A 25,607-nucleotide genomic window follows, 5' to 3' on the forward strand; every position below is an offset into this window, starting at 1 on the left:
ACCGAAATCTCCGCAAATTTGAACTTCAGTGTACAGAGCCATGCAGCTGGACAAACGAGTGCATAGACTACAGCAAGTGAAGCAAATGACAAAAACAGCGCTCACTAACGCAAGAAATTTACCGGCATAAGCAAAGTGCAAAGTAATCAATGTTTAGAGAAATGTTCGTGTATATGTTCGAAATAGTTGCATAAAATGCAACCAATCGTATCGCACAAAAAAAATCAAAAAGCGTCTCTCGGCGCTGTGGGTCGGTGGCCATCTTGGAGTTCGAGGGGGCTTGTGCGGGTAAGCAGCGTGCGTTTCGATTATTATCTCATCGCTGTTCTGCGGCTCAATATTTCACAGAACTGTCGTCAGTGTTAAGGGATAGCTCCTGACTTTGGGATTTGCCATTGTTTTCAGTTGAAGAACTGCCTCAGAACCCAGGAAGCGTCGGAGAAGGAATCATCTGTGGTTAGGCTTACGAGTGCGGGATGGCTTGCGCGACATTAAAGCGAACACACGACTGGGATCCCCTGCACAGTCCGAATGGAAGATCACCGAAGCGGCGAAGATGTATGCCTTTGTCTGTCAGCCCGGCAGCTCCCCCAACAAGGGCACACCAAATCAATCCTTCGCCGTTCGGCGACGTGCCACCAAAGCTGACTTCAGGTACTGTCCCTTTAATTGATGCCTTGTAATCCGAGAAAACGCCTGTGCCTGCTGTCATTTTTTCTTCCCCACCTGCGTTCGTGCTCGCGTTTGCTAATTCATCAAAATGTGAACAAGTGTTTAGACCTTGATTTAAGCTGAATTTTGTGCTTGACGCACTGGTTTACATGTTGCTGTGTTGTCTGTGGGATGTTTTATTGGGCAGGACGGATACTGGATTGTTTTCCGAATGAAAAGCTCTTGTGATACGGGCATCTTTCTATGAAACCGCTTATGCTCACGGGGTTCAATCGACGTCCTCCTGCTGCAAGTTAGGTGTGTCGGTCTGGTTGTATAAGGACAGCTGATTTTAATCAATTCGCTACCTAATTGCGGGCGTGGGAACTGCGTCTGCTGGGGTCTGGCTGTGCTAGCTGTTTCCTTTTGAATGCACCGTTGGCTAGCCGAAGTTGACGTCGCATTCCCATGTTATGTTGATGCATAAATGCTATTTTTTTTTTTTATTTTCTACTTTGCTCGGTGGGATTGAGAGGCCTGGCTGACATGCACGCTTTCGCTGTCGTTGCATCCATGAACTCTTTGCACACAATCTGCCGTTGCTATCTCACGCAAGGCAGGGCTCGCAGTGAATGGCGTTGGCATGTTCTTTTCATTGCTTATTGGTTGTTCTATGCAGGCCGCTTCTTTGAATTGATATATACCTACTCACACTTCATGCACACCGTGTTGTGTCATGGGCGTCAGAATATATATATACATATATTTTTTTTATTCACGCTTTGCGCAGAACGGCCCTCGAAAGCTTTTTGTTTGTTTTTTCTGGTGTGGGTGCTGTATTTGGCAGCGCGTTTGACAGCATGTATTGGTTGTTGCACCTAATGCAATGTGAATTCAACCTCCTTCGAATGTCGACCTCGCGTGTCAGCAGCAGTCAGTTTTAACACCCTTTCTCAAGTTTTGATGCGCATTTTTTTTCTACGATGGGATAAACATTCTTCCTCTGAGTTGATCTTCCAAGGTATTTCGAAGTCAGTTCAGTTCAGGCGTTCAGTCGTGTCCGACTCTTCGTGACCCTATGGACCATGTCACGCCATGCTTTCCGGTCTCTCACTATCTTCTTAACATCACATAGCTTCATCTGCAATGCCTCGAGAATGCCATCTAACCATCGCGTTCGCTGCCTACCCCTTCTCCGGCGACCCTCAACCTTTCCCAACATCAAATCTTTCTCCAGCGACTCCTCTCTTCTCATCAGATGACCAAAGTAGCTGAGCTTTAACTTTAGAATTTGACCCTCCAATGAGCAGTCAGGGTTTATGGTCGACAATATCGACTGATTTGATCTTCTGGCAGTCCAAGGAACTCTTAAGAGTCTTCGCCAGCACCACAATTCAAACGCGTCAATTCTTCGGCGGTCAGCCTTTTTCACAGTCCAACTCTCGCATCCATACATCACAACTGGAAAGACCATAGCACGAGGAAGATGGAACTCTTCCGCTACTAGCACAAGACCCTCGTAGAGAAACTAACGTATTTCCTATCCTATCCTATCCTATACGGATCTTGGTTGGCAGACTAATGTCTCTGCTCTTTACTAGGCGGTCAAGGCTAACCATTGCTCTCTTTCCCAGAAGCAGGCGTCTCCTAATTTCATGGCTGCAGTCTCCTTCCGAGGTAATCTTGGCGCCCAAGAACAGAAAATCTGTCACAGCTTCCACTTCTTGTCCATTGATGCTCCAGGACTTGATAGGGCAAGACGGCATGATCTTCGTCTTTTTAATGTTCAGTTTAAGCCCAAACTTCTCACTCTCTTCTTGTACGCGCATCAGAAGTCTCTTGAGTTCCACTTCACTTTCTGCCATTAAAGTGGTATCATCCGCATATCTAAGTATCCGCATTTCGAAGTAGAGGCCCGTCATATCAGATAACTGAGCATAGCTTTTGCATCGAGGCTGTGGCCTTTTCACGGGTTCTACTTTGGTTTGGTTTATTTGGTGTCAAGTATAGAAATGACGCTATGAGAAGATGAACATTAAAACAATGCTTTTGCAGTTCCTGTCATTGTAGTTTTGCCATTTCTGCATACACTTAAGTGTGCCCATTATAAGACTTTGAAGAAGGAAGTAAAATTGGAACCTCTCAACACATGAGCTTGTAGGCAGTGAAGGAGAAGGTGTGCTGTTAATTACATCTGATCCAAATCTTCTGTATAAGGAGACAATGGAGACCTTAAATGAATGACATAATTGGCAGTATGTTTCGTAAGCCATCCTCATGCTGTTCCAGTACCACCCACTCGATTGGCATTCTACAGCAAGCAATATCACCAAAACTAAAATGTCTGTATGAGCTACCTGCTGGGGCAAGTATATACTAAATTTTTGGTTGCATTTACCTGACCTGCAGCATTTTTGTTGCTTGGATATCTTCAGGTATGCATGTGTAGCTGAATATAATACAGGGATGACAAAAGCAATGCGGTATGAGCAGGCAGCACCTTCTTGCATGGTAGATGATTTAAAATCTTGCACATCCTGAGTGCGCATACACTTGCTGTCATTGAATTGTGCTTGATTTAGGAGGTCATGGCAGGGCCTTGACAAATTGATTATTAGCAGAAATTTGGAAGGCCCTAATATGTTTGCAGCCAGACATGCAGCTGGATCGGCATGCTCATTGTTTCTGTGGTGGTTGCTTGAATGCCTAGAGGTTGCACATTTTCTTGGAAAGATAAATTAAACTTAATGGCGTAGCCTGCTGGCAAACCACAGTTCTTGGCTTTCTTGTAAGTTTTTAAGTTAAGCCTATTTACAAGAACGCTCTTCTAGTTTGTAATGCCATAGCTGATCTTGCGTTTTTCACATAAATTATGTTCCTAAATTAAACTTTGAAGAGCGCCTTCTCAGTACTGTTAGCAAAGTGCAACCATTAAGATGGAAAAGCCTCTCCCCTAAATTGTCAAGAATATCCTCTTGAGCTGCCTTGAGCCTTATTTTTCATGACCACCCCTTACTGTACCAAATTGTGGCAAGGTGTGTAATGCTGCAATATTTTAATAACAGAAGCCATCATGAAGCTGTTTGATGGAAGCGCTGATAATGTGCTGTGAGATGCCACACAAAGGCATCACATTATGAGATGTGCCACTGTAGCTCGGATTAGGGGTTTGCAAAAAATTATCCTATACCTGAAAGTGGCTTGCGAAACTAGCCAATAGCAGAAGCCGTTGCGGCCACATGAAAGCTTGGTAGAAGCTGAGAATAAAGGTGCCAGGACATCCCTCCTGTGTGCTTTAATGCAGTCTTAACAGTGGAATGCCTTTGCCAGTCTACTGTGACTGGGTGATCACTGAAACAGCTTTAACCAAGCAACACCGCTGAAATGCATCATTCTGCCTCCAAGCTTTGTTGCTTCGTACGGATGTGCCAGCAGCAGCGGTAGGCAATCACCATTACCGTTCTTTGTTGCATTATGTGAACATTGCTTTGTGCTGTTGCCTCTCTAGGTTAATGCATCTAGAAGACGTTTTCTTTTTTTGCTTGCTCTGTCATAAACTGTAGGCAAACAGTGGTTTTCTGGAATATTTTCTACTCTACTATTTTCTGTGTTGTTCCAAGTTGTCTGTTGATTGCATTTTTACAGTCGTTAAGTGTTAGTTTGGGCTCAAAAAATTGGAAACATTTTCAGGAAAACATTGGAAAAACTTGCTTCTATGCACCTTTTCACCATCCTTGGAGAAGCCAGTTTGACTGGGCTTGTTAAGGATGCACTGGTAATTCTTTTCACTGACCCATTCAGTGACAGTTCAACACAAAATTTTTTCCTTTGCTGTTATGAGGGGCTAGTTATCCACCCATGCAGTAGTATGATAATCTTTTTTTCTCCCCACAAGCAATAGCATCCTCCGGGGAGTGCGCGAAAAATTTTCTGCATCTCTGAAGTCTGGTTGGGAACATATATGGCGAGACAACCAACTGTGCACGTGACGTGGTAGGTTCATGCTGGACAGGTGCCACCGTTTCTCTTGTACCTGCCACCAGTACTAGAGCCTGGCAGGTTTTCTGTCAATGGAGTTAAGAGAGCAGAGGAGGAAAAGCATGCACGTGTGGAACAGTCGTGTGAAAAAGGTGAATTGTTTTTATATGGTGTGTTTGTGTCTAGTTAAGGCGAGATTTTTGCTATATGATAAGCTTATGTGCATTGGTTCGTTGCTGTGAAGATAAATTTAACTCTTTGGCCGCTGTCTTTTCCTTTCTCTGTGCAGAGGAGATAGCAGCCAATATTCGTGAAGAGATGCGGCGACTGCAGAGACGCAAGCAGCTCTGCTTCCAGGGTGCAGAGTGCAACAGCCCCCCTGAAGGCTGCTCCCCTGTGGGCTCCCCCTCCCAGCACACTGGTGGCCTCCTGTCACCGGTACGCCGAGACCAGCCTCTGTTCACCTTCCGCCAGGTGGGGCTCATCTGCGAGCGCATGATGAAGGAGCGTGAGAGCCAGATAAGAGAGGAGTATGACCATGTGCTCTCCACCAAGCTTGCAGGTAAGAAGTTCGCAGCTTTCCCATGCATTGACACCTGCTGGCTCATAATGTGAGCCACCTGTGCCCTGCCTTGATTTGGAAGGAATGGCGAGAGGGTCGTAAGGGCACACTTAAAAGCCTTTTTCAACACTAGTGGAGGTGTTGGGGTTTTTTTTTCCCCCTTCCAAGCATTGCTGGCATCCAAGTTGCACGAGTCATCTGTGGCAACAGTATGCTGCTGCTTTTGCACATTGGAATTTTCTGCTACTGCTGCCTCTTGTCTGTTACCTCATCTTTTGTCTTTCATTTCATTCAGTTGAGGTCAGACTTTGAAGTCTTTTAAAGTGCGCACGGACAAGTGAGCATTGCTCGGAGAGATTGTGAACGAATTCTAGTATTCCCCTCCCCTGCCCTGTTTTTGGGCCCTGTGGTGTCCAAGTGGCATGCAAGAGTGCTGTGGTAATCATGTTTAAGGTGAAAGCCTTCTTAGGCTCATGGAACGAAATCCCGTGCACGAGAGTTGTGTACGAGTTCTGTCAACGCTTCCTATCAGGAGGTGTAGAATCTGTGTGTGAGATTCCGCAAGATGTGTTCTCTTTGTCTATAGTCCGTTTCATACATCAAGTGCAACACTTGAAAAATAGTGCCTGCTCTTGACGAGAGAAAATAATAGTTGCTTTGTCTGCAAGCTTAATACATTTTACATTTTCCATCAAGTTCATAAAAAGCAACTTTTTTAAGGAGCAAGGGTCAGATTCGGTGAATTTGTATGCTTTTTATGCCGTTTTTGTTCGTGCCGCGTTTTCGCTGCCCCACAACCTTGCCGGCTGTGCCACTAGATGGCGCTGGCTGCGCATCTCTTTTTGAGAAAATGGTTCTTCGGTGCGCATTTTTTCTATAAGATCCGCACTGCGAAGATGTCTAGGCATGCAAAGCAAGTTATTGCAAACGTGTATGTTCGGAATAGAGTCCAGTTTCAGCAGGAACCACTCGGCTACAGAACGAGTGCGTAGTGATACGCCTCCTGTTTTTTTTTCTTGCAGACTACTTGCGTAGCTTTCGCTGCGTTGCACCTGATGTATGAAACAGAGTATAGCATTCCTGCCATCTGCACTCCCCCACACTTGAACGTGTGCCAAGGAACGCCTTACGACAGGAGCGATGGTGTACCATCCTAACTCGCACACGCCGAAGAAAGTTTGACAGATAATGCGCCCTTCCTTTCCTGTAAAGCAACGAATGCCGATAAGAGGCAAATGATAGGCGAGGGAGGGTAGGCTTTCGCCATTCTCCTCTTGTGAGAAATTTAAGAGACCATCTAATTTTTTTGTCTTACCTGCTTTAGAAACATTTGTTTTACGTCTGTATGGTGGGGCAAAAAATAGGTGTAGTTGCTGGCAGCTGATATTTGGTGTTACCTTGGTAATTGATGGGGATGCATGCAGTTAGTGTTTCACCCTTCATGCTCAGCAGTTGGACCCGAGAATCAATTCACCCAAGTTCTGTAGCGTTTTAGCATAAAATTAAACTCTGCACTAAATGAAAAATAAAATTTATGCTGAGGACATTGCTTGCCACTTGGATCCACTTTCTCTTGGAGGCCAGCACTGCTGTACGAACTACATGGGGCTGCAAAGATGTGAGGGAATTTTGAGCCTTTATTAGAATGAAATAAGAGAGAGCAGAAATTTCTAATTTTGCTCATGCTGAAAGAGTTAATACAGCCAGCAATTGTTATCCTAATACCTGCCATGACTATAGCATATCTGCACTGAAATATACTTGATATGAATAGGAAAAGCTGTTGGGCTGTTTAGTATTGCATTTCTTTTTTTCAGCTACGCTATTTTACTGAAGCACTGCTATCTTGCATGCGCAGTGCCGTCTACGAGCGAGCCAATATTGTCGCCATGTGAGAGCACGCAGCTGAGACAAAGCATTGCTGTTGTGTTCATGTCTGTCCGTTTTCCACCAACGAAGTGCTGAGCAAACAGGCGATGATAACGAAGGCAAAAAGTCTTTTCTGTTAATGCTTGCTACCCGAAGCGCTGTTGCTCTTTGACTTCAGGAAATCTATGTAGCTGTACGCAGCTGAAAAAGCTTGCAACCACAGTGCCTGCGCGGCTGGTTATGAGCTTCACATACAGTGAAACCTCGTTAATTCGGATCGCAAGGTACCAGCAAAAATGTCAGAGTTAACCAAATTCCGGATTATCGAATTTACCATGAAAACACCAAAAAATGTACTAGACATACACATACCTTTATTTAATTAACAACTGCGTCAAGTTGTAGTACGCACGCTCATTGTCGCGTGATCTGATGCAAAATTCCCCAAGTACATCAAGAGTCTCGGCGGCTTCTTGCACAGTGCGACATCGCGGCAGTGGCTGCTCATGACTTTCATCGCCGGAACAATTTCCTTCTTCATCGAGAACTTCTGATAATATGTCGTCATCGGTCAGCCATGCCAGGGACAGCAACATCATCGTCGCTTCACTAGAGTGGCGGGTGTCGTTGTGGAGCGCAACGGCAGCGGCAACAGGCCCCAAACACAGTCTAACAGAGCAATGGGCACTTATTTTCATGATTCGCACGCAGTCACCATCGCATCACAAACAATCTAGACAAAGAAATCAGGCATGCAGTCAGTGCAGCCATAGCAGCCTCGGGACAGCAGTGGCAGTCATTTAACAGCAAAATACAGTCTCGCCACCCTGGCGATGATGATATGGCTTCTCCCTTTGAAACGCACGGTTACCGGCGCCACCTAGCCACTGCTCACATGATTCGCTATCATCGTCATCACATTTCGTGCCCTTTAGTTTTTTTTTTTTGTGCCCCCCCTCGCTGTTTTTTGTTTTTGCAGAGCAGCGCACATACCGACTTGCCTCGCGTAGGTTTCCAGTTGCCTGCCCACTGTGGATGAACATCAATGCTGTATTGCACGGTAACGTAGAAAAGTCTGTAGCCCTCATCCTTGGAGCTCTCAGAGTTAACCGATGTGCGAGTAAATGCCTCCGAGATAATGAGCGTCTGCCACCATTGAACTATACACAGTCTTGCCGGGACCGTGCAGCGAGTCCAAGTTAACCGAATTTTCGAGTAAATGAGATCCAGATAAACGAGGTTTTACTGTATTTCCATTTCCAATTTTTTTCGCTTACGCTGGCTATTGTTGCATCCGAAGATGACGCAGTGGTTCCTAGTAGGTCTGGTGTTCATTGTCATTGTTGCCCAGGGGTGCAACGGCTGCGCCAATTGCGCCATTTTGATACAGCTGCATATTTCTATGCCAAACTGCACCATAAGCATGAAATGTGTTGAATTTGCACCATGCTGCGCCAAAATGCCCTGACTATCCGCAAAAGTTTGCCATACTCAGAGAGAGAGAGAGAAAACTTTATTGTCGGGAGTGGTGTTACTGGGTCTTAGTGGAAGAGCCAAGCTCTTGCGGCAACTTCTTCAGTGCGGTTTACGGCGCCCATTTATATATTGGGGCTCTCGTTACTCAGCACTTCCTCCCGGGATTCAAGTGAGGGAGCATCTATGAGAGCGATGCGGAGAGAAAGCCGATTTTAACCGTCACAATGTTTGACACTGCAGCGTCCTCCCGGGATTCAAGTGAGGGAGCATCTATGAGAGCGATGCAGAGAGAAAGCCGATTTTAACCGTCACAATGTTTGACACTGCAGCGTGTGTCACTGGCTTTTTATTTTTATTTTGAGATAGCATCATGCCGTTCTAACCTCTACTAATATTTTTCTCTTCGCATCCTCATGCTTCCTCCGCTTTAGAGTTTGCTGGATCGTTGCAGTGTGAGGATGCTTTACCACACTAGTTACTGTCCGTGCGGTGAAGCTTTCCCATAACGCAAAGAAGCCGTGTTTGTGACGAGCCACCACTGCTACTGCTTCGCACTGCGAAAAGGGCCGTGGTGGTACTTGTGATTTTGCAGCAGTACTTAACACTGTGTTTTAAGCGCCGCATGCTTTTAATCGATGTATCTCTAGTTGCTTATGCGGCTATGAAAGTTTCCGATATCTTATTGGGTTAATGATGTACAGCAAGTATGTTTTAGTTTTCTCGCCGATAAACTCAATTTTCCATCGTCAAATAGTGTAAGCGGTGTTATGGCTTGTGTGTTTGTGCTTACCGTATTTACTCAAATCTAACGCGCCCTCGATTGTAACGCGCACCCGTTTTTCGTGACCCCCACCCCCGAAAAAAAAAAAAAAAGCTCCGATTGTAACGCGCACCCGTTCTCCACGAAAAAGAGTACCGCGCACCTAACGCTTTCATACAGCAATACAACTTTGTCTCGTTTGGAAAAGCAAAGATTTAATCTCGGTGCACTAAAAAACACACACACAAAAGGAAACGGCTTATCTTGCCAAGATTGTCACTATGCCGGCACAAGGTTCACTCGTCGTCGCTGTCAGACAACTCCTTGTCACTGCTGACGGACCAAAGCATCTCATCCTCGGTGCCGTCCATGGCATTCGATATGCCACATTTTTTAAAGGCCTTGATGACCATGGCAGACGGTATCGTGCACCACGCATCTTTCGCCCATCCAGTGAACTCTTGCAGCGAGGCACGCTTCATTCTGTTGCTGGGAGTGAATTCATGGCAGCCACTCACAAGCCATTCGGTGTACAGCGCCCGAATCCTATCTTTCACTGGCTTGTTCAAGCAAACATCGAGCGGCTGGAGCTGCGATGTCATGCCACCTGGTATCACGACAAGGTCGGTGTTGCACGCAGCGAGCTTGTCCTTGATGCGTTGGTCGAAATGGCACTTGAAAGCGTCGAGCACAAGCATCGCACGCAGGCCCGAACTGCCGCCGGGTCTCTTGCGCCAGACGTTATCGATCCAGTCGGCGACCAAGTCCGTTGTCATCCAACCTTTTTCATTGGCGCGCACAATCACGCCACTCGGAAACGCGATTCCTTTCGGGAGCGTCTTGCGCCTGAATATGAGATACGGGGGCAGCTTGTGTCCATCCGCGGTGCAACAAAGCATTGCGGTGACGCGTGTTTTTTCGTGGCCGGAAGACAACACGTGCACTTGCTTCGCCCCCTTCTTTTCAACGGTTGTGGTGGCAGGCATGTCAAAGTACAGCGGTGTCTGATCGGCATTTCCAATCTGGCCGAGGTGGTAGCCGTACTTGCGGCGCAAACTTAGAACGAACCGCTGAAAACTGTGCAGCTTTTCTTCGTACTCTTCAGGCAACTTCTGGCATATCCCTGTCCGCCTTCGAAGAGAAAAGCCTTTTCTCTTCATAAAATTAGACAGCCAGCACCTGCTCGCTTTAAAGTCGCTCCGCGTTAGCCCTGTTTGTAGGGCTAGCTGCATCGCCCGGACTTTGAGCAGGTCCGTCGTCACTGGCCGCTGCGCCGCTCGCTGCTCTAGAACATATTCTGCGAGCCGCTCTTCTATTTCGGTGAACCGGCCCTGCTTCGGTCCACTGAAACCTTTTCGTGTAGCCTTGCTGCCGAAAATCTTTTCCTTCTGCTTGCGCCAGTCCCGCACGCATGTTTCCGGAACTCCAAATGCGCGTCATGCGGCCCGATTTCCGTCCGTCTCTGCACACACGATGACTTTCCGTTTAAATGCGGCATCATGATGAACTCGACGAATCTTCGGCACGTCCATACTGGTCGGTCAATCGCAGAAAACGGGTAGGCTAACCAAAGCACATGTACCAGAGCACACGAAGGACGCTACTGCAGCTAGGCATAGACAGCTAGACCAGCTAGTAGGCTCGAAGTGCATACCAGGCGGCCATTTTGAAATGCCGATGGCGATATGATATCGGAGATTTAGGGTCGTACTCGATTCTAGCGCGCACCCAATTTTTGGACACGATATATCGGAAAAAAGGTGCGCGTTAGATTCGAGTAAATACGGTATATAACTGGAGGTGATACACATGAAATTTATTTCAGGCATCAGCAGGTCGGGAAACGCGCTGCAGCCTTAGCTATTGAATTCCATAATGCCGCAGTAGAGCTCAAAACTGCCAGAATTAAATCGGCCACTTCCTCTTAACCAAAATATCAGGTCAAAACCACAGTCATCACCAGCCCATAGGAAGCAGAATTCACGGGCCGAAAACTCGCTCACTCGTCACTTTTCTTTGCTTATAACTTGCTTTCTTATCTGCTTTCGACACTTGCCCTTTCGCCTTTTGGTCGCGGTTTTTCTTTTCCTTTTTTTTCTGTTTGCTTTTTAATCAATGCTTTGTTTTTGTCCTGCACTCGCTTGTGGACACAGGCTGATCGCAGTAGCTGCCCTCGCACCACACAAGCTGTGGATTTCGCAGACAGTAAGACGTTGTTTTATAAGCCTTGCAAGCATCATAAGATCCCGTAATTAAGATTGTCAAACCGCACTAGATGCAAAAAAAAAAAAATTAATTATTATCTAGCTTTTTCTATCTTATTTGATCCCAGAGGTTTGAAAAATTAGCTTCCTCAATTTTATGGCTCACATTATCTTTTACATTACATCCCACACGCCAAAGAGGAGGAAAGCATTGGGCATGCTGTGAACTCTCTGGTTGCGAGGCTAAACTGGAAAATGGCGTATAGCTACGCAAGGACTGACCACAGAGACACCAGAAGACTCGCAAACGCTGAGCTTTATTTCAAAAAGTTTTTGAACCTCTGTAAAAGCACCAAAGTGCCCCCGAGGGATGGAAGATTTGTATGCCAAGATTTGTATGTGTGCCCGCAGTACAAGTCTGAGCTGACTGCAATTGCTAGTCTTTTCTGCTTGAAATTGGCTAATCAAGCGTGATGGCACGAGCATGAGAGAGATAGTATGAGGCATATGGGGAGAGAGAGAGAGAATGAATATTGTGCCAATAAATGTTTTTGCCTGCCAGAAGTATTCAAAGTATTTGCTTCAAGGTGATTATTCGAAGGCAACTTTTATTCGCTTCGAATTTGCTTTCAACCAGAAAGTCACTATTCTTGCAGGCCTAGTTAAAAGCCAAGTGATAATCGTAGCCAAATATTTTTGGCTTGATTTTGATGAAACAGCATGGCAAGTTGACGTTTTTGCTTTCTTTATCTCGTGCTTTTGCCATTTACCTGTTTTACAAAGGAAAGCTCTTCATTGATGATGTGTTTGATTTTAAATTCTGTCTCTAGCACATCTCAACAGTCTACATTTTGAAACATCGGTGATTTCATCGTTCCTTGTTTATCCTCAGCCTACATCACCGAGAACAGAGTCTGACTCACAAGAGGTTGCTTCCATCGACAGATAAGCGGGAGTTTATCGTGAATAGTTAAAACAAGCGCAATACCATATAGGCTGGCCTCGGGAGCAGTTGTCCATAGCGCCGATATTTTAGCTCGATTGAGCCACACCTCCCAGGTCATGAAAATTGTAAACACTGATGTAGAGGAGCCAATCCAAAGTATTGACAGAAGTGTTAAATAGTTAATGCCATGTTTATCACTATAGGATTCCTTTTTGCCAACTGTTTGTCTGAATCTCATGCATTCCTGGTGGGCATTTTCTGCTTTAATCCAGAAACTTTCTGAAATGAGGTTTCATTGTGTGTGTCATGAGCTGTACCATGTCACAGCATTGGTGCTCCTTTCAGCCCTTGCTCGTTAGTGCTGTTTGCTGAACAGGGTTTTTGAGAACTGCCATTTGACAGGGGTATTAAGCTATTTCATGTTCACTGCCATGTGGATGTGAAAGCCAAAGATGATAGCAGAAGGATTTTTTCATAATTACGCTTACTGGCACTGCATTGTTTGCTGATTTCGCAATTTGTGCAATAACTGTGTTTTTAGTTGGGCTTATGATGTCTGTATGGTCATGTGCAAGAAGTTCAGACCAGCAGGGTCCTTCCTAAAGTGGTCCTCTTGCATTTACTGTATTGTGGTTGGAAGCAATGTGCTCAACATCGCTCTCTGCTCTGCTTTCTGTTACAGAACAGTACGACACATTTGTTAAATTCACCTACGACCAAATCCAGAAACGGTTTGAGGGCGCCACACCCAGCTGTAAGTGTTTTGTGCATTTAACATTGCTTGGACTCTTGCCATACTTCCTATACTTCGTCTCACAAGATATCTGCAGCACTGCGAAAGGCAGAGGAGCAATTGCAATTGTGCTCGTAAGTGTTTCTCGCCCCTGCGCACTATAATAGAGAATTGTGCTCCTACTGTCACCCCCGCCAATTTGAGGGGCGAGAGGCGCGTAGGAGCGCAATTGCCCATTGTAGTGCGCGTGATCCTTATTGGACCGGGGTGCCTCTGCCTTTTGCAGTGCTGCAAACATCTTGTGAGACGAAGTATAGTTGCTTGATGCACCATTGTTTTGTGGTCAAGTGGTGCTTTGGCACTCTGCAGGATTAGGCCTGATCGTATATGCCTGTTGAGGCCTACCTCTATGCCCGAGAATGCATTTTCGGTATAGTTGTACAGCTGAAATGTATGCAGCAATTGGTTTATAAAGTTTGCGTTTTCAAATGATCCGAAAAAAATGAACTGTTTGCATCTGGTAAACTTTGGTGAAAGACTGGGTACTGATTACCCGATTTATAGGCGAGAACAGATTGGCAGGATCCTTTCTTTCTTTCGTTTTTTACATTTCTGTGAATGCTAAACTGCATACATACTGTTTGGAGCATTCCTACTCTGCTTTTCTGCTACACTAGTGTAACAGCTAGTGTAGGTTAAAAAAATGGGCCTGCTGTGGGAGACAGGGTTGTGGTGCTCACTGAAACGGCAGCAGTGGATGTGTGCATCAGAATACTGTACCGTTACGAGTACTGCTAGAATAAATGCAGTGATTAGCAGGGGCAGTGGTGGCTTTTTGGGCTTCATTTCACATGCGCTCTCTCTCTATAATGTAATAACCCCTTATGGACATCTGTGACTTTGTAAGATTTTTTTAAGGCGAAAGCCTTTCTAATCAGCTGTGGAAATGACTACAGACAACGTTTGCACGAACTGTTATGAAAAAAAAAAATTTGTCTCCACTGGGAATCGAACCAACTATCCTTCCAATTCTCAGCCAAGTGCCTAAACTACTAGGACACCCTGGGTTCGTGAGGAACCTATCGTAATTCTCCTTGTCTAGTGCCCCGCCGGGGTGGTGCAGTGGTTACGGCGCTCGACTACTGTGCCCAAGGACGCGGGATCGAATTCCGGCCTCAGCGGCCGCTTTTCGATGGAGGCGAAAAGCAAGGTGCCCGTGGGCTGTGCGATGTCAGTGCACGTTAAAGAACCCAGGTGGTCGAAATTTCCGGAGTCCTCCACTACGGCGTCTCTCATAGCCTGAGTCGCTTTGGGACGTAAACCCCACAAACCAACCAAACCAACCTTGTCTAGCGTGATAATAATAGTAGCAATGACGACGATGGTGGAGTCTGAAATTATGATGATAATGGTGATTGTTATGACGTTGATACTAAGGATGACAAAAACAGTGCATATAGTGAAAACAGTTAGTGAAAACAGTCCTATGTATGTGTGGCTTTTGCCATATGTGCTCTTAAGCAGACTTAAAGGAGTATAGACAGCAAATTTTCGGGGAATTTTTCTGCATATTAATAATGCGTAAAACATTGCTGTATATGGATCACCATGTAGCTTTCGCCTGTGGCCGCTAAATAATTTGATTGAACTTTCTTTTCATGCCAATTTCAGTTGCGGTTCCAGCAGCCAAGAGATGGCTGTCGCGTCGCAATCAGGCCTAGGTCATGTGCGGCATGAAAAAACCGATATAATTGTTGACTCTTCAATTGTTATGTTTACCTGTTCTTGAGGCAGGCTGGCTTTAGCGTTCTGGTGAGTTAAATGACAGAGGAACGATTATATCGCTGTTTGATTATTCTTTTTTTTCATCCCTCACGTGATTTAACTTGATTTTCGCATCACAGCCATCGCTCAGCTGTCAAAAACCGAAAGGGGTGAGAAAAAAAATTTGATTATGAATTGATCAGTGGCCATAGGCGAATATGACACGGTGATCCATCTACAGTAATGTCTTACGCATCATTACAAAAGATGAAACTCAAACCCAAAAATTAAGTGCCCATTAATTGCAGTCCTGTAATTTTTTTGCTTCTTGCCTTGTGGGACTGGAAAGTGACCAGAAAACCTCCTTTGCACCTGTCTATAATCCAGGGATTGATAGTGAAATTAGTCGCTGGTAAATAATCAAGTTAATTATGATTTGATTAGTTATAGTTCGTGTCTGACATCGTAACAGCTCAATGTTGATGGTGCCAGTGTATGCCCAGGCGTGTCTGAACATGCCAGTCATTGGCAGAACTTTGTGTACAATGCTACACACTGGAAATGTGGACAAAGGTGTACAGCCAGACCAGCAGCAGGAGGGAAATGCTTTCGCCTTGCCGCACTGAAGGAGGCTTAAGTGCCTCTAGGAATTTATTTTAAGGTGATAGCTTATACAGCTCATTCGATCGAAAAGCTGTCGGTGTCGTCAGAGTAGTAGTGGCTGTTGTCAACACGTGTCAGAAATAATCGGGGGCTGTGTAAAAAAATCTTAACCAATCGTGGTAATTTGTGGTTCTAGGATTGATGATTGATAGTGTAATAGGCAATGACAAGTTAATGAAATCATCGTAATTAATGGACGAATTAAAGAAATTGAAAAAATTGGAAAAAGACAGTTCAAAGGTGTCAAAATAGGCCACTGCTTGATGCTAAATATGAAAGTTTAGTTTAATTGACAATTCAATTGGAGTAATATGAAATGTGAAAACGTGGTTTCAAATGTGTCACAGTACTGAGAATTAAATGCCAATTGTTGATGCTAGTTCAAAGAATTTATTGTGTGATTGATCATATAAATGGTTGAAATAACTGAAAAATTGGAAAAGAGTGGTTTTAAAGTGTCATATGCTCAGACTGAAAAGCCAATACCTGATGGTGCTAATTAAGAAAATTTACTGTTTATTTAATCAGTTGCAATAATTGAAAAAAATGAAAGAGAAAAGGGTGCTGCAAAGTATCAAAATGCTATATGATGCTAATTTAGAAAACTTAATGTAATTGATCAATTAAGGGAAGTAATTGAAGAAAGTGATAAATTGGAACGGAAGGGATTTGAAGGTGTTGAAAAGCGAATGCTTGATGATGCTAATTAAGAAAATTTGGTGTGTAGTTGATCAATTGAAATAATTGAAAAACATATTCAAAGGTGTCAAACTGCTGATGCTGTGTATCAGTGCATAAAAAATGAAAAGGAAACAATTAAAAATAAACAATGAAAACATTGTCCATGTTTGTGAAACGCTATCGTGTGATATCTTTGAGGAATATAGATACCTAATTTTGGGTTTGTGTTGTATACTTTACAATTATGCGGGAGACAATACTATACACGGATCACCACGTGATATTCGTCTACGACCGCTAAATCATTGTATTCCTTTTCTCACCTGCCCCAGTTTCGGATTCAATAGCTGCGCGGTTACTGTGACGTCAGTCAAGTCAAGGTCATGTGTGAGATGGAAAAAACAGCGATGTAATCGTTCCTATGTTGTTTGAATTCACTGCAACGCTGAAGAAAACCTAGTTCAAGAATAGGAATTGCAAGTGAAAAGTCAGCGATTATACCACTTTCAAGCCACGCATGACCTAGACTTGATTGTGATGTCACAGCCATCTCTCGGCTGCTGAAAGTGGAGCTGACGAGAAAAGAAAAAGCGATGGAAATTTATTTAGTGGTCGTAGGCAAAAATCATGTGGTGTTCCATATATCGGTATGCCTTACACACCATTAACGAGAATAAAATGCAAGCAAAATTTAGCGTCTGTACTCATTTAAAACGAAAATATAATTGAAACGCACAGAAAAGCAGGCTTAGGCAAAGACACGTGTCGTACGCATGGAGCACTGCTTCGAACCTTTGGCCAAGGCATTACTACTGTCATGTGAGCTTACCAGTAAACTGACCCTGCAACCTGTTTCAACTCTGGGCTGCGGCAATTTTTCATGCTGGTTAAGGGAGGACACATAGTTGGGGCTCTGCTGTCATGAGAAAAATTTTATGGTGATGTGCTGGTCTCCTGTAAGAGCCACTCCCTGCCAGAAATGGAAAAAAAGAAAGTGTGTGCAGGAGGTGCTTACTTTCTGAACTCCTGATGTTTTATTTTTGTTGCATTCGGATAGTTGGAATGTCACCATTTGTTCGGTGCAGACAGTTGCAGACTTTTTTTTTTTTTTTCTTCTTTAACGGAAGCTCATTCAGTTGGATCAGTGACCTAATTTTATGTCGGAGTGCATGGCGTCAAGCCTGACCGTTTATAGAGGCACATCATGATTGGGCCGGCCCTGCGTGTCCATAAGTTGTTTGACAGGTCAATTTATGGGTACATGTGGATTTTTAATTTTTTTTGTCCTTTCTGTACTGGGTAGTCTGGTATCAATATGCCATTTTAAAAAAGTACTGCTCAAGCCACGGAGTACTTCGTTTTATCCTGCTTTTAATGTGGTACTTCATGAACAAAAATATGCAAACCTCTGGCAACCAATTGCTTGTTGCTCCATCATTCATGATAGTTAAAAGAACAATGTTGACGACGACTTTGGCTGTGTTTGAACGATCAGTAACTGAAGTGGTCTAAGATAAGAATCCAGATTCGGGTGGAGGGCATCGTCCAAACTATATTTGTAATAGAGCTGTCAGGAAACAGCTGTAATGACAATGCCCACGCAGTGCGGCCTAGATTTTTCAGACTAGCCTTGTTGTACGCTTTGTCTGGCAGAAATGGCATCGTATCTTGCGTGTGATATCACATGCGCTGAGGCAAGAGCAATCGATGAGTCTCTCTACAGACAGCCCAGAGACTGGTTTTCTTTAAAAAAGGATGGTCTTCTCAGAGGAAGTGGCTTACAAGCAAAACTGACCCCCCCCCCTCTTTCCTTATCTACAGCAACTGTAGCACTTGACAATCCGCGATATGCTTCTAAATGCTGATAATTTGGCCCACTTTGTTTTGATGGTTTTTCCGAAAGGTCTTACCATCGCAGCCTATTTTCAGTTTCTGGGTTCGTCTCGCGCTGGAAAAAAAAAAAAGTGATTGCACTGCAGTTTTGTTGGTCTTATGTGTGGAGCATGTGTGTCTTCAGTGGTACCTGTAGTGACCTCCCTTAAGCCGCGTTCAGACTACGTGCGCAACGCACGTATCGTTCGTAAGGATCGTAAGCGTAAGCGCAAAAAACGTAACGTGTCTGTTCAGACTGCTGTCGTATTGAGCGTAAAATGCGCAACGTACGCAGCCAGCGTGGGCGTAAATGTCGGAGGACCCGCGACTTTTACGACTACTACAGATACGGCCGTTACGCGCGACCAATGCGCACAGCTGTTTCGGTTTTCCCTTTCCGGTCACGGGGCTTCCGGTCCTTTCAGATTTCGCGCTCAAGCCACTAGTAGGCGACATCATCCAACGCTCCTACTCTGCTGCAGTGTCTCGGCTCGCCGGTGTTATTGGTGTTTTGTCGGTGATTGTGTCTGTGTCGGTGATTGTGTCTGTCCGCAGCTTGATCATGTGCAGTGCGGAATCTTCGCTGTGGAATTATCAGCCTCTCATAAAAAAGTTCGGCAGAGGCCGGCTCTCTACTGTCTCTACTACGAGTAGCTGAAATCGCACTGAGAGAAGTGCTAAACGATGCCTGGCTGCAAATTGCCAGTGCGCTGAGTCAAAAGTAGTAAGTGGTTTATCAATCCGTTTTTTCATGCGCGAGCAAGCTCTCAACAAGCAAATGTTTCCTCTAGTTTAGAAAAGTGAGGTTATGGAGGCGGGGGATGCCCGCTTCATCCCCGTGCATTCTCGCAGCCCATCGGCTCCGTTGACAAGTGAGGAAACAGTTGGCCTGCAGCGGAAGGCCGATGCGGGGAGACGTTGCGGTCGGGCCGCAGAACGGAGCTGGTGCGGACTCGTCGAAGTTTGAAAGAAGCTCACCGTAAAAGAGAAAAAGAAAACAGCATTTTCTGAGGGGGGACGAGGTTCCGCGGACGTTTCCAAGTCTGCCGCGCGCCCCGGCTCATTGTTTGGAGTCAGTAGTACGGCCTTTGAGTCACCGCCCCGGCCCGTCTCCAAGATCGCTCCGGGGCACTGGTAAAATCGCAAGCAGGGATGCAGGCGGACCGTACGCCTGTTTTGGTGCGAGAGAGTGCGATCACGGGACACCGAGCAGGAGTGCGCAGTACATCGACAATGAGAGCGGGCGCGTGAAATGTGCGAAGGAGTGAGCGGTGCGAACGTGCGTGTGTGAAACGAAGTGTATTTATAATCGAGTTGTTAATTGTTAATATACCCATTGTTCTTTTTCGTATTTTATTTGTGTGTCCAGTCTTTTCTTTCACATCTCATTTTGAGCTTGAAGAGCCCAGACCTCCGCTATCAGCCGCTTGCTAACCAGCGCCATGTTGAGAGCGCTGAATGGCCGGTCGTAAAGAACGCATCTTACCGAACGGCCCAGTGTGAACATGCGCGGTCGCAAGCTACGTAAACGGGAGTTCCAGTCGCTATGCGCACTGCGATAAATACGATACTTACGACGGATGCGCACGTAGTCTGAACGCGGCTTTAGTCTTGGTCCAATTCCCGAGCTGGAGGTGCAGCTTTGACGATGTTTTGTTTTCCTAAGACGCACGTTTTTGCCTCTTCCAGATTTGTCGTAACAAGACCATGGGCATCACACCACAAAAGAACTAAAGTGGGGGAGATGCAGAAGTTTTGTGCTACTAGAAGCAAAGAGGGAAGTTTAAAATGACGGAGCACTGCACATTTTGGCTCTGCAGGCAGTGACGGCGACAGCGGCAAGCAACGTCAGGCCTGAATGAGTGTATGCTGCAATGGTGTGTCTCCGTCAGTGTATTCTTTGCCCTCCCGACCCCCCAGTTCTGCCCAGATTTTTTTTTTTTTTTTTTTTTTCCTGCCCTCTTCTGTGTTCCTCACCATATCCTTTCTCCTTTCTTCCATTTTCTTGTGACTTTACACAAACTGCTGGTGCGTTCATTCCCCGACAAAAAGAAAAGGACGGACCTCACCAAGGGGGAGAAACAGATCATCTACACAAGCCTTTCCATGTTGGGATTCAAGAAAGAGTGGGGACAGTTTACCTTTTTTTTCCCTCCCCTTTTGCTGTTGCCATCTCGCCATAGGAAACCTGTGATGAGTGGAAAGCACTGAGTGATATGCAAAGGAATTTTTTTTTTTTTTCATTGTGGGCGATGGATGCAAAAGAACTGCTTCTGTATGCCAAGGAGTGAAGTTAGTCACATTTATTTTGTATGTGAAGAGAAAGGAAAATGGGAGAGTGGTGCATATTGCAGCAGGTTTATATGGTTTTTTTTCTCTTTCTGTTTTGAATGAGTGAATCGCCTGCACGTGCTTAAAAGCTATGGGCATATGTACTGTGTGCATGGCTGAAATTTACATTGTGAAATTGCAGCATAGAGAGAGCTTTGTGGATGTTCTGAGAAGTGTATCGTAAGATGCACACTGGTGTGTGCAACAGCTTCACAGTGTAATGAGAGAGAGCATGCTGCAGGCTTTATACTTGTATCTGGCTGAAGAGTATTGATACTGCAGCTCATCATTATTACCAAGCAGTGACTTCAAAATTAGCCTAGTGTACAGATGTATAATATATAAATGCACTACAGGGTGTGTCTGGCTAGCATCTGTCTTGCGTTTAGTTTTGTACTGCTGCGTGTGTGTCTGTTTTTTCAAGGCGTTTTGACTGTTGGCTGGTGTACATAGGCTTGCACAGGCTTTGCCATATCGCTTCCCTTTGGGTGCTGAATCCACAGAAGAGGGTTTTGGGGATGCGACAACAGCTGCCGTGTTTGTGGGATGCCCAAACAATGTGTCACTGGTGATTCTAGTGGAGGCTGAGAAATGGAACTTAACTGGTTACATATTGAATGCCGTGAGAATCGTCTGCACAGAAGAGGTCATGAGTGATCAGCATGCACACGCTGTGGGCTTAGCAGTAATAAAGTGCATTACAGAGAAGTATGGGCCATCTGGCAGAACAGCGTGCTACTCTGTGCGTGGTTGTGGGGGGGTACAGTTTTGTGCAAATGAGTTTTTTTTTTGTAGATGCCTGGCCTGTCTTTCATGCCCATTCTGAGATATGTTGCACATGCATTGATTGGTACCTTGCCGATTAGTTGTGCTTTCTGTAATGAGGTCAACACAAATGGTCAATGAAACACAGTGTTGAGAGTATGTGCAATGGAGATTTTTTTTTTTTTTTGTCGTAATTTCTAGATTAATTTTTCTTTTTTCAAGTGTGTTCAGAAAAAGTGTTTTTGAGTGTATCTGGATGGCTATTAGAATAAAACATTGAGATAACTGCTGTTGCATTTTAATTGGTAGCACATTGAATATTTGTGAACCGTGACAAGGTGTGTACAGTGAGTGGAAGTGCACAGTTCCAGGACAAAAACTTGGCACATGTATGCCCCTGAGCTCTCTCTATTGGTCCACCATCAACTTGTCTTATCCACTTAGACAGCACTCATCACATCTACATCTTTACAATGGATACACACTGGGAGAAAAGTATTGCTTGTGCCACATCAATTCGCCCAAAAATTCATAGCATCTCTTGCAGAGGCTTCACATAGGCATGACTGATGGAGGAATCACAGGAGTGGAAAGTGCAATCCAGGTTGCAACAAAAATTTCTACCACTGCTGCACAGAAGCAAGATTCTGTTCTCTCAGCGGTACATCATTCCTGATTAATGAGCACCACATGCTGTTTAGTGGGGAATTTTATGAAAATGGTTAACGGCACAATTTAAAGCACGTGTTCCAATTGGTTTTGTAGCACAAAGGGTTGGCGCTTTACATAGGAGTGCACCCTCTTAAAACAATTTTCAGCATAAATGAGTAAAGGGCTTTTGAGACTGTTCTGAAAGCAATTATCAAATGCACACAAGCATATATGCCATGTTCATTAGTTGATTCTCACATCAAATGGTGCCAGACTTTCGCTTCTAATTCTGCCTTGATATGACATTTGCCCTCGTGGCATCAGTCGTGTGTGTTGGCAGGGTCTGCCAATTGGAGATTGCTACCCGTCGCTCCTTTGCAGTGTTCCCTTGGGGAGAGCAAGTCCCGCCTCTTAACTCAATCAAGCCAAAGTTGGGGGCAGGAAATTCGGTAGTTTGGTTTCAGCTACTCTGCGCCTGGTGAAAGAAGAGCAATGTTTAAAAAAGATAATTCCTGCGCATGCTAGCAGTGCAATAAACTGCAGCGATAGCCAAATTGTACTCCTCTATCGCTGGGGATTGTTCAAACTGCACTCAAGGACAAACATACCTTTCTGCTTAATATCATTGCCATGGCAACAATGCAACGTTTAAGTGGGCTTTTTTCCAGTTGCTACAAAAGAAATTTGTGTTATCTCATTGGGTGGGCAATGGTTTCTATGGGAGTTTCCTACCCCTGCCACCTTACTATCTTTAATGGGATCTATGCCTGTATTTGTTTTTTCTGGCTGGAGAAAAAAGTTTTTAAAACCCGAGACACTTGGTGCAAGTTTTTATGGGAGGATGGCAGGCAATTCAGTATCTGCCTTTTGATTTTCTTGTACTTGGGACCCTTTAATAAATATCACACAGATTATGTGCAATATCTCCTGGGTATGTTCTACACTTTCAGAAAGCAGAAACATTTAGAAAACTGCCAGGTGACCCATCATTAGCATGCAAATTTTCTTACTAGCCGAGTGTATACATTTTAGGCTGTATTTTAAGATGCTTCTTCAAAGCTGCCTAAAGAGCCAGGAGGGTAAACCAGAAATGGAATAACTACCGCTGAGAGAAGGGCATTGCACATAACTGAAGTGAGGTAGAGGGAGAGATCTGCAAGTAACATACTTAGGTTCAGAGGGTCTGATGGGCACACGGAAATTAGGCTCTTGCAGGAAATCTCTTTGGAAGACAAGTGTAATGCACTAGGCAAAATGCCTGCAGTGTCCATGATAACAAGGCCAGCTTCTGTTTTGTAGTAGTAGGAAATGCACCCAGTGCAAAAGCTTTAGGCCCAGTAATGAAAAAATAAATGTATTTCTAGGTGAACCTAACAAACCCCTAACCAACAGTTTTTCTACACTGCTGCACTGTCACGTGTCTGCACCCCTTGCATCGTTGACACCGGCAGGTACTTTGATTTCCATGCCACTTAGTTCTTTGGTCAGGTACACTTGACAACCAAGTCTGGACCTGGAGAAAAAAAAAAATGGCATCCCAATGAATGACAGAGATGGGTCTTTGACTGGAAATAAGGAGTGCAGCTTGAAACTTTAAAACGTCATACTGTGTCGCAGCCACGCAGTCCCCCATTGCTTTTTTTTTTTTTTTACCAACTTTAGCGAGACTACGCCGGTGCCCATCTGCAGGGATGCGTACAAGTGCACGCTCAACAAAGAGCACAGCTGTCTTTGCAGCTGCCTCATACTGGGTCAACAGCTTGTATGCTTAATTATCACTGCTGCAGGAAGAAATTTCTGCAGCATATACAGACTCTTGCAGGTCAAAGTTCTTAACTCGGAAGGGTATATGCTTGGGGCTGTTAGTTAATGATTACAATGGAAAAATATGCAAAGAAAAAAAAAAAGTACGCTAACAGAGAAAGAGGACACACAGCGCTGTGTGTGTCCTATGAACACTCTATTACAGGTGTGTTCATCAATAAAATGATAAAGCTGAACGTGAACTGTTGATGAAATCGGGCAAAAAATTGCAAGAAGTCTGAAAGCAGTGCTTGATTTGTGCTGTATGGACTAAAGAATGAGGTAGTTTGGTGCACCAAGGCGGCACTTACTATGCAATTAATGAGAATGTTTCAAAATTTTGTACTGAACTGCTCAAAAGTATTGCAAATGAAATAAACTTATTTCAAGGTCAGCACAGCCTGCTATGTTGGAAGGTGGGGGCATGAAATGAACTTCACAAAAGTTGTTCTCAGTTAAAACAAGGCACAAAATGAATTAGTTCATATGTGGTATTCGAAAAAGGTTGATTTCCCTTGTTACTTGCTTCACACCACTTTAGGATTATGTACAGGTGCTCTCACTAACTTGGCTCAAAGGCAACATGCGCAGTTTTGGCAAGGAATTGCACTAGCCAAACCAGATTTCTATGCTTTACACTGCAGCCTTTTCAAGGACACTTCATTAGCTTCACTGCCCAGCACGGGAAGACGCGTTTCCGGCTCCGCGCTGCAAGATCATGCAATATTATTACGTTTCGCATAGTCCGTAGGCAAGGTCCAGCATGTCTAGTTCTTCGTCTGAAGGAGTCTCCTTGAGCCTCTTGAAATCCTCCGGTTTGAATATCAAATGACAGGTGGAACAAGCCAGCGTGCCTTCGCAGGCGCCTGCAAATACCGAAACATAAAAAAAAGTTAAACCGAAATCGGCTTCGTCTTGAAATGGCTAGTTTAAGTAAGCTTCCAAGAGCGCACCTCATGCATTGGTGCAGCATTGGCGCCGTAAAGTGATTTAATGTATGCTGGCTTAAGGTGCCGGACTAGGCGCTAGAGAATGGGCGAGTACAGCAGTTTGTGATGATAATGCTCGCACTCACCGAAACCATCGAAGTCAAGGTGGTTGTTAATAATGACATCCAGGAGGCTGTCTCCCACTTTTCCACCCGCGCTGACCCTCTCGCCGTTTTCCCGTACAAATGTCACGTCAAAACTGCAAGTGGATGGTAAAAAACGAAGCGATCACATTACACGGTAGTTTAGTTAATGTCTGTCTGCTACTAAACCTGCTCAACTAACTTTACAGTCTGATTTCGTTCAAAGCAAACAAGTCTGTACCAGACGAGGAAAAGAAAATACTTTCACTGTACCAGCTTCTCTTTATTATCCCGTAAAGTATCGGTCAATGGGGGTCCTTCTCTGCTGTTGAACCTTGACTTTATCACGACACCCTCCAAACGATTGCCTATGGACGGTGCGATAAAGTGAAAACGCCCGTTGCAAGAAAACTAAGAGAGGCGATTGTAATATACTGGTCTAAATGAGTAAAGCGCAGCTAAAATGTGGCTTAACAGAGAACCGGATATACATACGTTTCTTTTTTTCTGACGGGAAACGTGGTTGAGATACACCGGGAGGATGTGAGCGCCGCTGGTCCGTTTGCGCACCGTAAACTTGCCAATAGCTGCATACTCCGTGTAACTGAAAACTTCATTAAACCTACCCGATGAAACAGCGACATAATGCTTCAATATATTCGTAGTTTTAGACTCTTAATTCTTGGCGACGAGCGCCGAGGATAACGTACAGGTACTGATATGTTGCAGACGGTACGGATCATAATTAGAGTTTGACGAGCGTCAGTATCGTATACAAAAGACAAAACGAAGCTTAATTATTACTAGCTTATTTCGTACAATTAAT

The 25,607-nt window shown here is 44.7% G+C and overlaps 2 protein-coding genes across 3 annotated transcripts; one reads left to right on the plus strand and one right to left on the minus strand.

Moving 5' to 3' along the window:
• The first annotated feature begins 64 nt into the window (after positions 1 to 64).
• akirin lies at positions 65 to 21,540 on the plus strand. 2 transcript variants are annotated; one of them, XM_084587710.1, is made up of 5 exons: positions 65 to 297; positions 406 to 654; positions 4,919 to 5,191; positions 13,129 to 13,200; positions 19,849 to 21,540. In XM_084587710.1, the coding sequence occupies exons 2-5, from the start codon at positions 477 to 479 to the stop codon at positions 19,857 to 19,859; spliced, it is 534 nt and encodes a 177-aa protein (XP_084443836.1). In that variant the 5' UTR covers positions 65 to 297; positions 406 to 476; the 3' UTR covers positions 19,860 to 21,540. The 2 variants fall into 2 exon arrangements, with proteins under 2 accessions (XP_084443836.1, XP_084443829.1); XM_084587703.1 differs by having other exon boundaries at positions 67 to 288.
• Positions 21,536 to 25,537, minus strand: Fdx2 (Adrenodoxin-like protein 2, mitochondrial Ferredoxin 2). Its single transcript, XM_084587719.1, has 4 exons — positions 25,277 to 25,537; positions 24,785 to 24,897; positions 24,443 to 24,575; positions 21,536 to 23,419 (listed from the first exon to the last, which is right to left on the minus strand). The coding sequence occupies exons 1-4, from the start codon at positions 25,423 to 25,425 to the stop codon at positions 23,320 to 23,322; spliced, it is 495 nt and encodes a 164-aa protein (XP_084443845.1). The 5' UTR covers positions 25,426 to 25,537; the 3' UTR covers positions 21,536 to 23,319.
• Positions 25,538 to 25,607: the final 70 nt, after the last annotated feature.

The sequence above is a fragment of the Amblyomma maculatum genome, chromosome 1, assembly GCF_055883805.1.
Source record: "Amblyomma maculatum isolate TAMU_Amacu chromosome 1, ASM5588380v1, whole genome shotgun sequence".
NCBI lineage: Eukaryota > Metazoa > Arthropoda > Arachnida > Ixodida > Ixodidae > Amblyomma > Amblyomma maculatum.

Coding starts and splice junctions, on each gene's coding strand:
- Fdx2 (XM_084587719.1), bottom strand. CDS start 25,425: ATGTCGCTGTTTCATCGGGTAGGTTTAATGAAGTTTTCAGTTACACGG. Junction 24,898..25,276: donor CCCGTCAGAAAAAAAGAAAC/GTATGTATATCC, acceptor ATCCACTTGCAG/TTTTGACGTGACATTTGTAC. Junction 23,420..24,442: donor GCCTACGGACTATGCGAAAC/GTAATAATATTG, acceptor TTTTTTCTCCAG/GTCCAGACTTGGTTGTCAAG.
- akirin (XM_084587710.1), top strand. CDS start 477: ATGGCTTGCGCGACATTAAAGCGAACACACGACTGGGATCCCCTGCAC. Junction 655..4,918: donor GCCACCAAAGCTGACTTCAG/GTACTGTCCCTT, acceptor TTCTCTGTGCAG/AGGAGATAGCAGCCAATATT. Junction 5,192..13,128: donor GCTCTCCACCAAGCTTGCAG/GTAAGAAGTTCG, acceptor TTTCTGTTACAG/AACAGTACGACACATTTGTT.